Source organism: Uloborus diversus, chromosome 4, assembly GCF_026930045.1.
Source record: "Uloborus diversus isolate 005 chromosome 4, Udiv.v.3.1, whole genome shotgun sequence".
NCBI lineage: Eukaryota > Metazoa > Arthropoda > Arachnida > Araneae > Uloboridae > Uloborus > Uloborus diversus.
The window spans coordinates 99,772,158-99,787,793 of record NC_072734.1 but is presented as its reverse complement, the minus strand read 5'-3'; the positions used below and the strand labels follow the sequence as shown (position 1 = coordinate 99,787,793).

Sequence of the window (15,636 nt, the reverse complement as noted above, 5' to 3'; positions counted from 1 at the left end):
ACAATATACATGATGGGCAGCCAAGTTGCCCTTTTTCCCAAATAGCGGTCAAAAGATATGCCATAAAGTTATCCCGCTATTCGGTTCTTTTTCCTCCCCAATTCAACTATCCAAGTGTAAAATTTGTTACGGAAGGTATTCCCGTCAGAATAATGACAGTTTCTTCAAAAAATGTCAACTGCAGCAAAAATATAATCAAGACTTTGATTTACTCTAATGAAATCTCCGTTAAAATTGAGGGAGAGTTGGAAGGAATGGGTCAGCTCTGCGTTAATGCGTAGATGGAATGTGAAAAATTATTTCTAGCTTACTCGGTAGATGTAGGATACAGGAGTGTAAAGCTGCTATTGGACAGGCTAGAAATATTTTTTTCCCTTTTATTTCAGCATAAATGCAGTGCTGACCCATTCCACCGAACTTCTCCGACCGACGAAATACAGAGCAGGGACACCTTTACAAACAGTAAATAGAGAATTTAGTCTCACTTTTTTTGAAGGATGCTAAGAAAAACAAAAATGAAGAATAACAGAAACCCCAAATAAATAACAAAAACTAATATTAAATTAAAAATTAAAAAAAAAAAAAAAAAAAACATGTCACGGAGAGCCGACCTTATATTAAGATGAATTTCGCGGGTCAGAACACACATTTGTTAACAATATGAACTGACAGCAGGTAAAAATTTTAAATCATTGAGCTTTTTCTCCTTATCTTTCGACTATGAAATCGCTACTAATCACGCGTATAAAGACTTAGAATTGCAATTAAAATTTACTTAACAAGATGATAGCTCCTATACTGTATATAAATTGAAAGTTTCAAATAAATATCAAACGCAGAAAGCTTCGTTCTCTCAATTAGAGCCAACATTTTTAACATACGGGTAAATTTTTACTATCATAATTGCGAAAAACGTTAAATCGGTTTTCAATTAATATCTCCGGTAATTAAAGTTCTACAAAAACGAGGCCAAGCTAAGAACACTTTCGACCAAGTCACTTTTTGAACGAAAAATGAACTATCAAAATCGGTTCATCTGTTTAGGAGCTACGATGCCACAAAAAGACACACTGATACACACTTTTAAAACTTATTTCCCCTTCCTTTTTGCAACATGGGGAGGGGGGGGGCTACAGATTGGCTTCTGAAATGATACCTTATAATTTAAATAGGGAATAAAACCTAATTTAAACGGAATTTAAGAGTCTTTTATTCAAATATTTAAAAAAATTTAGAATAGAAATGATCCGTTTAAGATCCGTCAAAAAAGTAAAGGTACGGATACGGATACAGATCTTTATTTTCCCTCGGATATCCGCGGATACGGATACGGATATCCGGAACATCACTAGTTTTTTTGCAGTCATGCCTTCATGACTGTCTATAGCCATATAACCCAGGTGCTCTCATGCATCTGCGCAGTAGGCAATCGCGGAAAGCCTCATTACGCAATTATGGAGATCCCAAGTCATTAATCTTGGGATCCCTGCCAAATGTTACGCAACGTAACCGCGTGGAGCATATAATTTCTTACACGGTTACAATTTAATGAACCTCACCTTAAAGAGGGACTTCATTCGTAGTCAGTTCCTTGCAAATAGACATTTCTGTACTCGTTTTTTACGAATGCAGAAGAAAAATATTTCTCGTCCTGGCATTGGTGCCAAAATGGATAAAGTTTGCCAATTTCACAATTATGGAAGTCGTTCTGAATGAAATGATGCCGCAAAACTCCCTTAATACGTAAAACTTCGTACAAACAATATTTTTTGTAAAAATAGTTCATGACCGTTGCCGTGAGAAATATAAAATTTTTAACAGTCAAATGAACGAATTCTACTCCCGGCAACATAATTGTCCATGCGAAAACACTGGACGTCGTAATAATACGCCAATTTTATCAAAAGTTTCACCTTGAGATTTGTTGCTGGCGATAGCAAATGCAGGTATTATTGTGAGAAGAAGGTAATTTTATCGAAACTGAAAGTCCTCCCTCCCTCACTCCGTAAAATGATTTATTTAAATATTAAAATCACGAAAACATAATCAAAATGAAAATATTTTTAATGCCCATAGTTACCCAATAAGCCTCAATAACAAAAAAAAATGACATTTCTTTACGGTCAAGCGAGAAATGGCAACACACAATATTATCTAGCTATTTTTTCAGGCTAAGTCGCGTGGAAAACCAAATAAAAATGAATTTTCGCTAACTTATAATTGATTCTAAATCCTTTTCTAGTCATCTTAGTGGGTTTTCGTTTTTTTGCCTGAAACGAGGGGTAAACGTTTTTAAAAGTAGTTTTCACGAGCTTTTCAACCATATCAAGCTCAAAGCACTAAAATGCATTTTCCGTGTAGAAAAAGCGGTTAAAAAATGAATTAAAACTTAATGTTTCACGCTTCCAACAATGAAATTCAATAATTTACAAGAGATAAAATTTAAATTTTTGAGTTTCGCTAACTAAAAACGCTCATAACTTTTTTTCTAGTGGATTTAGGTTATTGCACCTTGGGCGCCCTGACAATTTTTTCGTTAGGAGTATTTTTTAAAGACCTTTCCAACCATATCAAATTCGAAAAAAAATGGACCTTCCGTTAGCGAAGAAGAGCTGTTTAGGACGAAAATGCGTTTTTTATTACTATCTCCGTTAATTAGCGTTCGATTTCAAATTATTTTTCTCCCCTCCTGTTTAAAAGCGATTTGCAGATTGTTTCAATCATAAAAATATATTAGCTGTTTTATTTAAAATATGTAACTACTTTATTTGTTCGTTTATTTGATTTTTTTTTCCATGCACCTATTTCTTCACACGAGCGAGACATATTTTTATTTCTAGAAATCAGCTTAAAATATTAAAAAAGTTATGTTTAAATTTATTAGCGATTTTATCTTGTTTTGAGGATGTTGATCAGATACTAGAAAGTCGATATTGGATACGGGAAAGTAGCGTCGTTTAGTTCTGAACGAAACTTCTTGCTATTATATTTAAAGTAAATTTATTCATATTTTAATTAATATTAGCAACACCAAATAAAACAAACGATTTTTTTTTTTTGACAATCTATTTATTTCAACGAGCTTCTTAAGTTTCATTCTTTATTCTTTTTTTTAAAGCGATTAAAGATGTTTTAAATGGGAAAAAAATATATTAGCTAGCTGCTTTGATTACAATGTGTTACTACTTCATTTATTCGTTTATTTATTTTTTACGCGTCTATTTTTTCAAATGAGCAAGACATATTTCATTTCTAGAAACCAGGTTAAATTTTTTTAAAAGTTACGTTTGAAATAATTTGCGATTTTAGCAAGTTTTGAGAATATTGATCAGATACTAAAAATAGAAAGTCGACATTGTTATACAAGAAAGTAGGCTCGTCTAGTTCTGGACAGAACTTATTGTTTACTTTTGAATTTTAGAAAATTAATTTTGAAACTGCTCTATTCATGAGGTTAAAAAAAAATAATGTGCACAACCTTTTAATTTACTTTAAATCAAAAAACACATTCAAGCTCCTATTAAAGAAAATATTAAATTGTTACCATCTGTAATGGGATCGTTTCCAAAATTTTTAAAGTATTTTTTTTCTGAAAGAGCATGTTTAAAATCATAGGATCTGACCATTTTTCAAATAATTTGCTTAAGTTTAATATTTTTTAAACATTACTTAATTCTTTGCGCTTTCACTATTTACGCTTCTGCCAATGACATGAGAAATGATGAAATGCCATTTAGTGTTGCCATTCGCTGAGCAAAATATTTAATTCGCATTTTTACTCACATGTATTGGCAACGATACGGTTGCTGGCAAGCGTAGAGTGCAATATTTCATTCGCTTCTTGATTATCATAACGTGGAAACGCGTAGAAAGATGCGGCAAAATGCATCATTTGTGATGTCATCAAGACCACGCCTTGTTTGAAAAATCGGACATTTTAAAAAAAAATTATTAAAAGATAACTGTTGGGAAAATGAAAGTTTTTCTGGGCCCGTGGGTTTTTTTTTTTTTTTGCTTATTCTATCAATTTCAGCGACTAAAAGTAGTACTTTTGACTGAAGGAAACAACCCCATTTTAAAGTTAAATTTGCCGCTAGTTTTGAATATAAAATGATGCCTGGTGTCAATAACACATAAAACTCGCAACTCTAAAGGAAAATATTTTTAATATATTTTTTAAAGAATGGGGTCGTTTCCAAAATTTTAAAAGTATTTTTTTCTGAAAGAGCATGCTTAAAAACATAGGATCTGACCATTTTTTAAATAATTTGTCAAAGTTTAATATTTTAAAAAAATTACTTAAATCAGTGCGCTTTCGTTGTTTACGCTTCTGCCGATGACATCACAAATGATGTCTTTACTCACGTGTATTGGCAACCCTATGGTTGATGGCAAGCGTAGAGCGCAATATTTAATTCGCTTCTAGATAGGGCTCGACCGATGGCATTTTTTGGCCGATAGGCTGACCGCCGATTGTTGGCCGATTGTTCAAAGATGGCCGATGGCCGATTGTTTTTCTCCAAATAGCCGATGGCGATGGTCGATGGAAAAAAAGAAAAAATCAAGCGGAAATAAATTGCTAAGATTGTCAGGGATTAAAATTATCATTTATTCATTTCACTTTACATCCCTTCTACGAATAGGGGATTGTAATCACACACACAAAAAAAATAAAATAGATTTCGACCTAAATTTCTATTTTACGATCACCCAATTTAAAGTTCACGAGTTTTTACGGCACATCTGTACATGCATATGCACCTAAGAATATGTAGATGAACGAAATAGCCATTTTAAACACCTCCTCAGTTGATTATCGCAAAGTCTCGTGTGATATCTTCATGCGCGTAAACTTGCGTCACTCAAAAACGTTATGAAATAGTAAGTTGAAAACTCATACGCACGTATCTATAAGTTCGAGGACTAGCTGTATAAAACCTTACCTTGAACAGTTCACATTACCGAAGCACATCTATCTACAAAATAGTCGCCTTAAGCGAGTATGCACTTCTGCCAACGTTCTAATAGCTTTTAGAAGCTCTCCTGGAAGCCATTTTTCGCAACCTCTTGTAAGGTCTCTTGCGCTGCTGCTTTAACTTCATCGTGGGGAAGAAGGCGACTTCCATGTTCCAGGATGCACTCTTCGATTGGTGAATACAATGGTCTGATATGACAACGTTTCTTCGGACTTAGCTCCGTGTGACTTTTACCTGTTCCCAGCAAAAAAAAACCATTTGCAGGGACGCCGCTTTCTTTCGTCAGATGAAGACAAGGACGGATTCAGAAAGAATTCAAGGAGGGGGCGATTGATTTCATTTTTTTTTATCTTTTTACTAATTTCCAAACCTTTACTTCCTAACATCATGAAAGATCGTCTCAAATTAAGTTCTTTTCTTTTTTTTGGAACTACTCTTTCTACAAAATTCTGGAGGAATGAATCTCATTCTTCTTATACCTTAACTTCATCGGTGTTGTATAAGTGCTTATTTTTAGACTTCAATTTAAAAAACTTTCCAGAGGAGAGTTTCCCGAACCCCATTTAACGACCGCTAAGATCGTCTAAAATTTGAGTTTTTGGAATTTCGAAAAACGTTCTGTACAAAGTTTCGATCCCTATCACTAAAGTGTAACGAGATGTGCCCCAGTTGCGCTTTTAAGACTACATTTCGCCATTCTGTCATCCACGTCGCTCTAGTCCGGCACCATACTAAAGGTGCTGTCTATGTTGTGGGGTCAATGGCAGTCTTCTTAGTGGACGCCTTGATTGCAGACCACGTGCGACCAAACGACGGGAAATGGTTCTGGTTGACACGGGAACATTCAGGGTGTCTTGCACCTGCTGCAGAATCGAGGAACAAGTGACTTGTGGGTCCGCTGTAGCTTGTCGGTGGATGCGTCGATCCAGGCGTTCTGACGTCACTCTGGCTGCCCCTGCACCCTTCAATCTTCTCACATTTCGTTGTTCCAACCATCTTCGTCACAGCCGATGCACCGTGCTCGCATCCATGTGGGTATCAGCTGCGATTTGCCGTACGGACCAACCTCCCCTTCTCAGTCCGATCACCATACCTCTCGTAAAATCGTCTATCTGCTGGAAGTGTCTTCGTTGACGGCGGCCTAACATTCTCTCGAGTTACCCGTATTCTCCAAGACAAAAACAAAATTTATTCGATATTTCTCCAGTCAGACATAACGACACGAATATTGCCCATTCTGCAAGTTCCTTCCCTTATATCTTACTTCACGTGCGTCGGAGAGCTGCGCATTTCACATCATTTACATAACTCAGTGATGTACGTCTACTCTAAAATTTTCATAAATTTCTGAACACTCCTTCTTGGTGTTGCATTTTCAATGTCGAGCAGCGTAGTTTTAAAATGTTAAGGGTTCAAACAGTGCTGCGGAGTCGAAGGGAAATGACCAGCTCCGACTCCAGACTCCGAAAAAATTTAGAAGCTTAGACTCCGACTCCATCAATCCAACTCCGTAACCACTGGCAGAGTTGCGAACTTTGAGAGGAAATTACCGGCTCCAACTCCATGAATCCGACTCCGCAAGCACTAGCAGAGTTACGAATTTTGAATGAAAATCACCGACTCCGACTGTTGAACGTAAAATTTTCGACTCCCGAGTTCGACTCCTTTGCTCCAAAATCAGTCCGACTCTGATTCTGCAGTCGTGGTTAAAAGTCTACTGACTTTTGAGTCACCCTGCAGATTTTCCTTTCGGATGCTATGCTTCCTGGCTTCAGTGTTTTGTGTATTTTTTTTTGTGCTGATAATCTTTATAGGCATTTCTCCTTCATATGTTTACCCTAAAAAATACATTAAAATAAAAAGCTTTTTTTTAACTCTTTTTTTTTTTAAATCAAAGCAAAGTGCATTTTATTGAAATAAAATCTATTAAATGTGCTTATATTTACATTTTGCGGGAGACAAAATTCGAGCTCAGGCTTATAGCTCACCCGATCCATGAAAAAGTGGACGTTTGGACGAAAAGTACAATTAAATGACACACACGCAACAGTGGGTTGAGCTATCTGGGGTTTACATCAATCTTGTACCTGTACTTACACAATTGCTTCTCTGAAATGTGTAATGAATACATGTTTTAATGATGTTCTAAACGTAAAAATAGAATATTCATAAAACTTGTTCAGCATTTGTGCAATTAGAATTCTATTCGCATGTTGTTGAAAAATTACGAAGTGTCTTTCGATTCAACAGCTTTTGAATCATTTTTCCTTTCTTCTGTCCTTGGAGACACGTCTTCGGCAGCAAAATTATAGCTTTGAACTTCTGAAGATCCAAATACGCAAAAAAATATTGCCGTACTCATGGCTATTACAATGCTAAGGATGAAAAATTTGTTCCACTGCTGTACTGTTTGCTAGAAAAAAAACATCACAGGATAAATTTGATTCTAAAATTTCAAACACAAAAAAATATGTCCATAATATATAGATAATTTACATGATAATGTTTCAAAATAATTGTTGTATAAAAATCAAACGTGAGTACTTGCAATTTTATCAACTAATTATTTAACTCACTTATAATCCTATGCAACGGGACTAAAAAGATCTATTGTCTATTAAATGAGTGGTAACTTGTGAATATGAGACAGTTTGTTTATTTTTGACAGAAACTCACTGAAAAGGGAAAGTGCTTTTTCGGCGATTTGAGTTAACTTCAAGTCTTAATACTCCTGCGAAAATTCTTATTTTTAAAATAATTCTTATATTTTAAAATAACATTAATGTGGCAGTAACTATGTTTCATTAAAAGAATTAGCACCAAGTGTTGTCTTGTAACAACTAATTTTATTGCCAAGCTTTTTTGCTAAATCCTGTATGTGTACATAAATTATAAGTATCAGTTGATAAATTGTGCAAAAGGTGCTGCCTACAATCGAAATTTCTGCATTCTAAAGATGTCAAATTTAAACAAAACGAGCTGTGCAAATGCACACAATTAAAAGCAATATTTTCAACTTTTCTGATAAAAAAAATGTTTACCTCTTCATTCGTCAAAGCACCACATACCATAGGAAGTATAAATCCAGCAACAGATCCGATCGAGGCATTTAAGGCATTCAAGGAACCTGTAATATGCATAACTATTTTGTACAAAGTATGTACCGAAATGTATGTATCAAAAACTGAAAAAAAAAAAAAAAAGCTTGATATACAGGGTTTGTATAAAAAGTAACCGAACTGAGTTTGTGCCGCCTAGGTAAAACGTTTGTGAATCGGTTGTTGGTGCTCTAGTGGTGGTGGGGGATCGAGGGAAGGGGCAGGACCCGAGTCAGTTACCTCCCCAAACACTTGGAGGGTTAGCATGGTGCAAGAGAGCAGTGCGTGTTTAGTGATCTCGTCTGAGTGAACATAGAGCGTACCATCGAACAACGTGTTAATATCAAATTTTATGTCAAAATCAAGAAATCACCTACGGAAACTCTTCAAATGATCAATGAGGTTTATGGTGAGGAAACTTTATCCAGAACTCAAGTCTTCCAGCGGCACAAGAATTTTCAAGAGGACCGCAACGAACAGCGCACCGGACGTCCATCGACCAGTCACACGGATCCAAATGTGCAAAAAGTGCGTGATGTATTGAACACTGACCGTCGTCTGAACATCCGAGCAATCGCAGAAACGATCTGGGCATGAGGAAGATCTATGCAAAGCTGGTGCTAAAACACCTGACGGAAGAGCAAAAGGAGCGTACTTGTATATACTTGTTACGTGGGGTTTTTTTTTTTTTTTTTTTTTCAATGTCAAGCAACGCAGCGAAAATATTTACCCACCGTTCAAGCACTGATCAATACAATGCGACGTGAAGAAACAACGTATTGTCTTGTCCAAAGCAAGTACTGCTATTGGAACAACACAAGTAATAATGGAATAAAACAGGTATCGTCAGCAGCATTATTGAAACGTTGTAGCCAACAGCATTTTCAATTTAAACTTTATTTGTTTTCGAAGAGCTTTGTTTTCATTGGACTAGTAACTCGCTACAAGTGCACGCCATTTTCAATGCAAACTTGGAGCAAACAATATTAGATTTTTCGTTGCATGCTACCGTTTAAAACAGAATATCAATACAATCTTCTGCTAAAGAAAAATTAAAATCAGTGCACGTTTGCCCATTTGTTTGTGTGTCTCTAACCTTATCACCTCGAGAAAAAAAGTGAGCTTAGCGTTAAGTCAGGTTTTGTAGAGTTATTTCTTGGTGGTCAGGTCGTAATGTTTCGTGGAACCTCATCCATCCAATCTCACTTTATACGATTTGAATATGCGTAGATGTTAGTTACAACAGTTATCATAATGTTGTAAGGTTCCGGGCTGTTGTGCCGTGGTCTGAGTGTTGTTACTCCAAACGTTTCGGCTGCATCTGCGGCGGTCATCTTCAGTGTTAGCGTGGTCGAAGCTTCCAGGGAAGTGACTTACTAGCAACTGATGCAGATGCCATGCCATGCAATAGTTAACAGGCCGGGGGGGGACCCCCATTTACCTGACCTGGTGAAGGGTTTTGAGCAGAATAAACGTGCCGAAGCAGAGCTACGGGAAAAGAAAGAAGGGGGGGGGGTGAGGAGCAAGCTTATGGTCTCGCTAGGGCTGCGAGACCGCTTGTGAGGGCGTCGATTTGTCTATGTTGAGCCTGGAGCTGGGAGAGGACCTGGGTTAGTAGGACCAACACCTGGCTTGATTCTGTCTCGGAAGGAAGTCCGTTGAGGTCATGGGTGCTGCACGCGGAGTCTTTTTTGTCCATGCATTGTCAACTTGGGCTGGGAAGGTCCGGGGGGACTTGTGCTGTCTTGGCTTTAGTCTTTCAGGGAATACTGGAGCGTTAGCTGTGTGTGCTCCTCCACACAGGACACAGCAGGCTGGGGTGGACTTGTCTTTAGTGCAGTCGAAAGACCTGTGCTTCTGGCCACACTTGAGGCATGGGGGGGGGGGGGGCGCACGGTGGCATTTGACCGCCGTATGGCCAAATCTCTGGCATTAATAGCACTGGATGATTGTAGCCTTGGGACGCAGACGCTCCACATTGATCCTGAGGAATCCTATGTTTCCGACACCAAAGACGTCGTCGGACTTGTCATCCTTGTTTAAGACAGCCAGGAAGAGGGGCAACCGTCTTTTCTCGGTTCCTATCTTCATTTGGAGTACCTTGATGACGTCAAAGCCGTATCTTCTTAGGTCCTGGAGAATGTCATTGGTGGGGAAATTGATGGGCAGGCCTCGGATCACTACTTTCAGCAGTCGTTTGCTGGGAAGGACTCGGCTGTGGAACTGGAGTCGTTTTTCCTGGAGGCATTTCTCGATCAGGTCGATGTCGTCTTCAAGGGCAGGAAAAATATGGAGATCCTCACCAGTGATTTTTCCCTGTAATGCTCAGGCGCACACCCTGGACAGGAATTCCAAGATCTCAACTGGATTAGGGGGTTGGCAACAGTGATGGGTGGAGGAGGCCGAGCCTTGGTCATGTTGGGAGCTGTCTTGTTAGCGGAGGATGCAGCCTGGATACCTACCATACTAGGATTAGTCGTCTCTTGACTTGGTGTCTCATCGTCTTTTGTAAAAAGGGGTGCGTACTTGTTAATGGTGGTGATAGTTTTCTCCGCATCCTTAGTCGGGCTCCGACAGGTTCTCTTGGCCTTCACGAATTCATTCGGCGTTGGGGTCTCGTCTTCGCTGTCGCTGGACGAGGGGATGGTCTTCATTGGAAATAATCTGTACAACTTCCCTTGATTTTCCCTGAGTAGGTGATTCGCATCATGGTAGAGGTTTCTTTCTTCCGTTGTCCAGCGATTTCTGTCCGTCATGATTAAGAGGGAGTCACAGACGATTGCCAGGTAGTCCGAGATGCCAACAAGCGTAGGTTGGTCAAAAGCTTCTCGTGTCTTTCCCTTGTAGATTGGAGATCGTACTTGTAACGAAGAAGGATTTCCTTGAAGCTAGGAGATATTCCAGTGGTCCTAGTACCTGAGCCTTCGCTTCGAGAGGAGGTCGTTGATATAAGAGAATCGGTAGAAGACCGATTGCTGCCCTGGGGGACGGTTTCGATGACGGGTTTTACCCCGCCGGCCCTAACAAGGGCCTCTACGCCGTTATCCCCGACTTCTTCCGTGACGAGTGCTTGGGCATCGTAGAAAAACGAGAGAGGAGAAAAACACGTCCGACGAGGTCGAACGCTCAGCGTGGAATGAGTCTGATGCAGATATCAAAGTGTTCTCACTTTTTGTGTGGGAAGAGCTACCTCTCCCATCCTTCGTTCTGAGCCAGGATTCTCTGATGATCGTTCGTCCTCGATTCTAGTTGGCTGAAACTTGAGCTCTCTTCATTCTGGTTGGGGATTGGCTGCTGGACGTCCGTCGCTGTTTCTGGTTGGCTAGAAGTATCCCTCGGGATAATCCGTCTGAGTGTAGTATGCTAGAGTTTGTTGATCTTAATTCCTTCTTCCTTTTCGTTAAAATTGTTGGAATGTTTGAAAATTTCGATCGCTTCTCTGTTGAATCTAGCGTAATATTTGGAAATCCTTGAAAGTCTTTTGGTTTCTTTGAATAGAATAGAATTTTGGTTGAAAATTTGGCTAAAATTGAATTTTGGTAGTGTCATGGGCGCCAACACTATAAGTGTGTTCCGCGACTGCTGACTTCATTTTTACATTAAAACAGTTATCCATTTTATTCGCTTGCGCCTTAAATGCGGAGTGTTAGTAGTAGATAATTACATAATGTACTGTTGATTAAAGTTCCTGTGCAGACGACAAGAAAAGGGTGAAGTCGCACCAAACAGCTGCATGCGGGTTGTACATTTCACAGTAAAAAAAAGTGTAAGGTTACCAGTATTAATGGGTGTAACGTTACACGAATTCTGAAGTGTGTAGTATCACTCTTTTAAAAACTCAAATTGTTGGAGCAACCTTGCTTTATGGTTTTAGTGGAATTTAAAGCGCATGCGTAAAGATCAGAATCGGCTCTGAACATGTGAACTCTTATTGGCGAAACGAAAATCGGAATTTGGTGGCGGAGCGGTGGAAGATCTTGCTGCTTTGCGATGTGTCTGTGAGATTCGCGCGTTGTAGGTTCGGACACCCCACTTAGCTTATATCCTCACTTATGTCTCGCTTGTATATTAAAATAACGAAATATTTGGTGTATGTTGGTTGTGAAAAAGCATAAACTTGATAATAAATATTAAATAAACGAATTGTTAAAAGTAAGAGCTGTAAAAAAGGTGTTTCTAGGATGATTTTTTTTTTAAATGCTGTTATGACGAAATTTCAAGCATTGTAACCTACTAATTTATTCTTGTAATTTCAATTTAAATCATATGGAAAACAATTATTACTTTATCATTTAATATATTTGAAAAATTTATACCATCGAACAGTTAACTTGAAGTTTAGTCTACTTACAATTAAAAATAAGAAAGTCAGATGAAGGCTTAAATTTTGCTAATGTGTAACCTTTCAAGCAATTTCTCTGTAAGCATACAGAAAATTCTAGTATATCGTTACGCTGAAATTAGTGAGGAGGCCTTATGCTATAGCTATGGTGTAACCTTCCACAAGTGATGTATAACTTACACCAGTTATATCAGTTAAGTTACTCTAGAGCAGTGGAGGCAACTAAGCTGTCACCGAATTTATTCAGTAAGGTTACGCAAAGATTTTTAGTACCACCCCCCTGCAGCTGTTTGTACAAGCCATGGTAGGCGGTTAGTTTGTTAATTCACGTTTTGAATTGATAATTTTGACTTTAAAACAGAAATGGAGGACTTAGAGCTCACTGTAGGAACACCACTTTTAAACAATCATTTTGTCCAACCTACACGTTGGAATATAAAATAAAGAAATAAAAGCAATAAAAATAAAGCTTGGAAAAGAGGCTAATGCCCTCACGATGACCAAAATTTTTCGTGAATTCTCAGAAATAACTACAGCTGTCAGAAACCAAGTGTCGGTTTCATTACTGGTGCGAGGATAGTCCATTCAAGAAAACCATGACGTCAAATGCTATTTACAACAGCCATAATGATCAGGCATTAGCAAAAAGAAAAGAAATAACATCTGATGGTCACACAATTTGTGTGTGCGAAAAGGCAGGATAATTGTCCAAAACTTACCTGCAAAAGTTGGTGTCATATCTAAAGGCACAATCATGATACCGCTATTGGCAAATCCAAAAACAGATATTCCAATAATGGTGCAGGTGATTGTCACTGTGCTGTCAGAATTAGATACAATCATTGCAACAAGGCATAGGGAATACAGCAAGCAACCTAGAATAAAAATACAGCATATGGAAAACCGCAAATTATGTGAGAACTAAGTTTTACCTTCAACTACCCAAAAGCCTTTTGTTAAAGTTTTTAAACAAATAAAAGTGAAAACATGCATTTCTTAGAGTTGCAGACTAGGAAGGAAAATAACCGACTCTGACTCCGACTCTTGAAATTTAAAAGCCTTCGACTCCTTTCTCTCAAAATCAGTTCGACTCCGACTCCGCTATACTGAAAAAAAAAAAAAACATGGGCCGAAAGCCGAAATATTTAATCATTGGGCGTCAAGAAAACTAGCTACAATAACAAAAATTGCCAAGAGTCCTATTTATCATTATTAAATGTGACAATGCTAAACTCCGACTGACTTTTGTTAGTGAGAGATCGTCATTTATTGGTTAACTGACTACCAATGATTGAAGACAATAATAAAACTACACCATGTGACTGAAATTTCGGAATATTTCAAATTTTCCTTCGATTACATGATAAATACTAGCTTAATGAAAAATTTCAAGCCTGTACCACTGATAGAAGTACCTCAGATTTTTGATGATCAATCGTCTGTCAGTGGCAAAATTCAAGAACTTCGACTGGCATTAATTTTTAAACTGTAAGTATAAATGAAAAAAAAATTGCAAGTATAGCTCCCTGTCGCATGTCCTCTTAGTCACTAAATATTCGGACTTTTAGCTTTAGCCATAACGAAGTTACAGTGGGATCGCAAGTACCCTGAGTTGCATTGAGAAGAGGATGGTTCGCTTGGATTTTTGTTTGATTCGAATTAGCGTGCTTTTGCTCTACTTGGTGGGGGCACTGCCTTGTGGATTACTTCTGAAAGGTGTTTTTTTTCTTGGAGAGGGAGACACCATAAGTTCCTCAATACTTCGTCGAATTTCGTAAGGCATCATTTTCACCGCTTTCAAGCAAAAAAAAAAATTACAAAAGACAATTTACATTCGGTTAATTTGTCGAAAAAAACGATTTAATCTTTTTTACAACGCATTGCAGCCCGATTTAGAGACCTGTTGGCACTGTTGGTTAGATTGACAAGCCAATAATGAGACGGTAGTAAGTTCAAATGCCCATGCGCGGAAAAATTATGTTTTATGACTTATGTGCTTAGCGGAATTTTAACCCTAATATGCATGAATATTTAATCCTCATCGTTGGGGACAGGATTTTAAACTAAATTTGCATTGTTTCATTGAAATCCGAAGAAAAAAAATCGGTTTATTTTGACATGGCACATTAGAGTATCATATATACTACTTATCAAAGATGTTTTTAGTGTATACGTTATTACTACTGTAATACTTTATCAAACTTGAAAAATAAAACATTATTTTTCGTTTTATTAGAACTATCAGTGAAAAATAAACAAACAAATCTGTTACTGTTAAAAATACAGTACTGTTTACCGTTAATGTACAGTAGGGTGGTCCAAAATTTCGAAGGTGAACATTTTTTGAGTCCTACCCTCCAATTTTGTTCCAATGTAATAAAAAATAAACCAGACAAAATTTTAAAACATTTCGATAATATTTAGAGGTAGCTCAACGCAGATAAAGTTTTCATCATTGCTGAATAGAACGCGTACGATAAACGACCATTGACCTTACTAAGGTAAAATACAATTGCTATTTTTATTAACAAGAAAACAATTGCTTTATAAAATTGCTATTTTATATAGAGACTTAACAATAGCTATTTTGAAAATACTTTTGTAAATAAAAGTTAATACATAAAATCTATTCCTTTAACAGTCGTGATCGAATAAATTTTCAACTTGTTGTTGCTTATGTGTGTATTCTTAATTGTTTTGGTTTTGATTTCACCACTGTTGGAATGGCAGTTTGCCCTTATTTTTGAAATGCATATGTCTCTTTACTTTAAAATAACTGAGCATGGCAAATACATCAATTAGATCAAAATCAGAGGTTTATCTTCTTAGTTCAACCATAAGTGAGATGACAGGTAGTAAACTACCTTCCACTCATATGGCATTGGGTATGTTTCTTCATAACCATATTGAATTAAAGAAAACTGTAAGAGAATCTTCAAGAAATACAATAGAAGAAATAACAAAATTTTGGCAGAAAGCCAGAATACCCGTGCAAAGACCCCAAAACTGTCAGCCCAAGTTAGAAAAACTTTATTAACAATGGAAGTTATTGAAAAAAAAAAAAAACAGAAGTACAATGGCACAAAAAAAAATAAAGAAGGTGAGCTTTGCAGGACTGGGGTCTAACGGTCAAAGTTTCTGCAATGTGCTTTGACACAACGAGTGTCAATACTGGGGAAAGCAAGGGTACCCGTGTTTCACTAGAGCAAAAACTAAAGAA

At 37.4% G+C, this 15,636-nt stretch overlaps 1 protein-coding gene across 3 annotated transcripts in view; it reads right to left on the bottom strand.

Moving 5' to 3' along the window:
- Positions 1-6,918: 6,918 nt before the first annotated feature.
- The window catches only part of LOC129221167 (sodium-dependent phosphate transport protein 3-like), a 30,015-nt gene continuing 21,297 nt past the window's right edge, over positions 6,919-15,636 (bottom strand). For all 3 annotated transcript variants that reach the window (XM_054855617.1, XM_054855618.1, XM_054855619.1), the window contains 3 exons: positions 13,136-13,291; positions 8,018-8,103; positions 6,919-7,389 (listed from right to left, as the gene is read on the bottom strand). In XM_054855617.1, the coding sequence (XP_054711592.1) occupies positions 7,201-7,389; positions 8,018-8,103; positions 13,136-13,291 (431 nt within the window). In that variant the 3' untranslated portion in view covers positions 6,919-7,200. The remainder of the gene's footprint in view (positions 7,390-8,017; positions 8,104-13,135; positions 13,292-15,636) is intronic.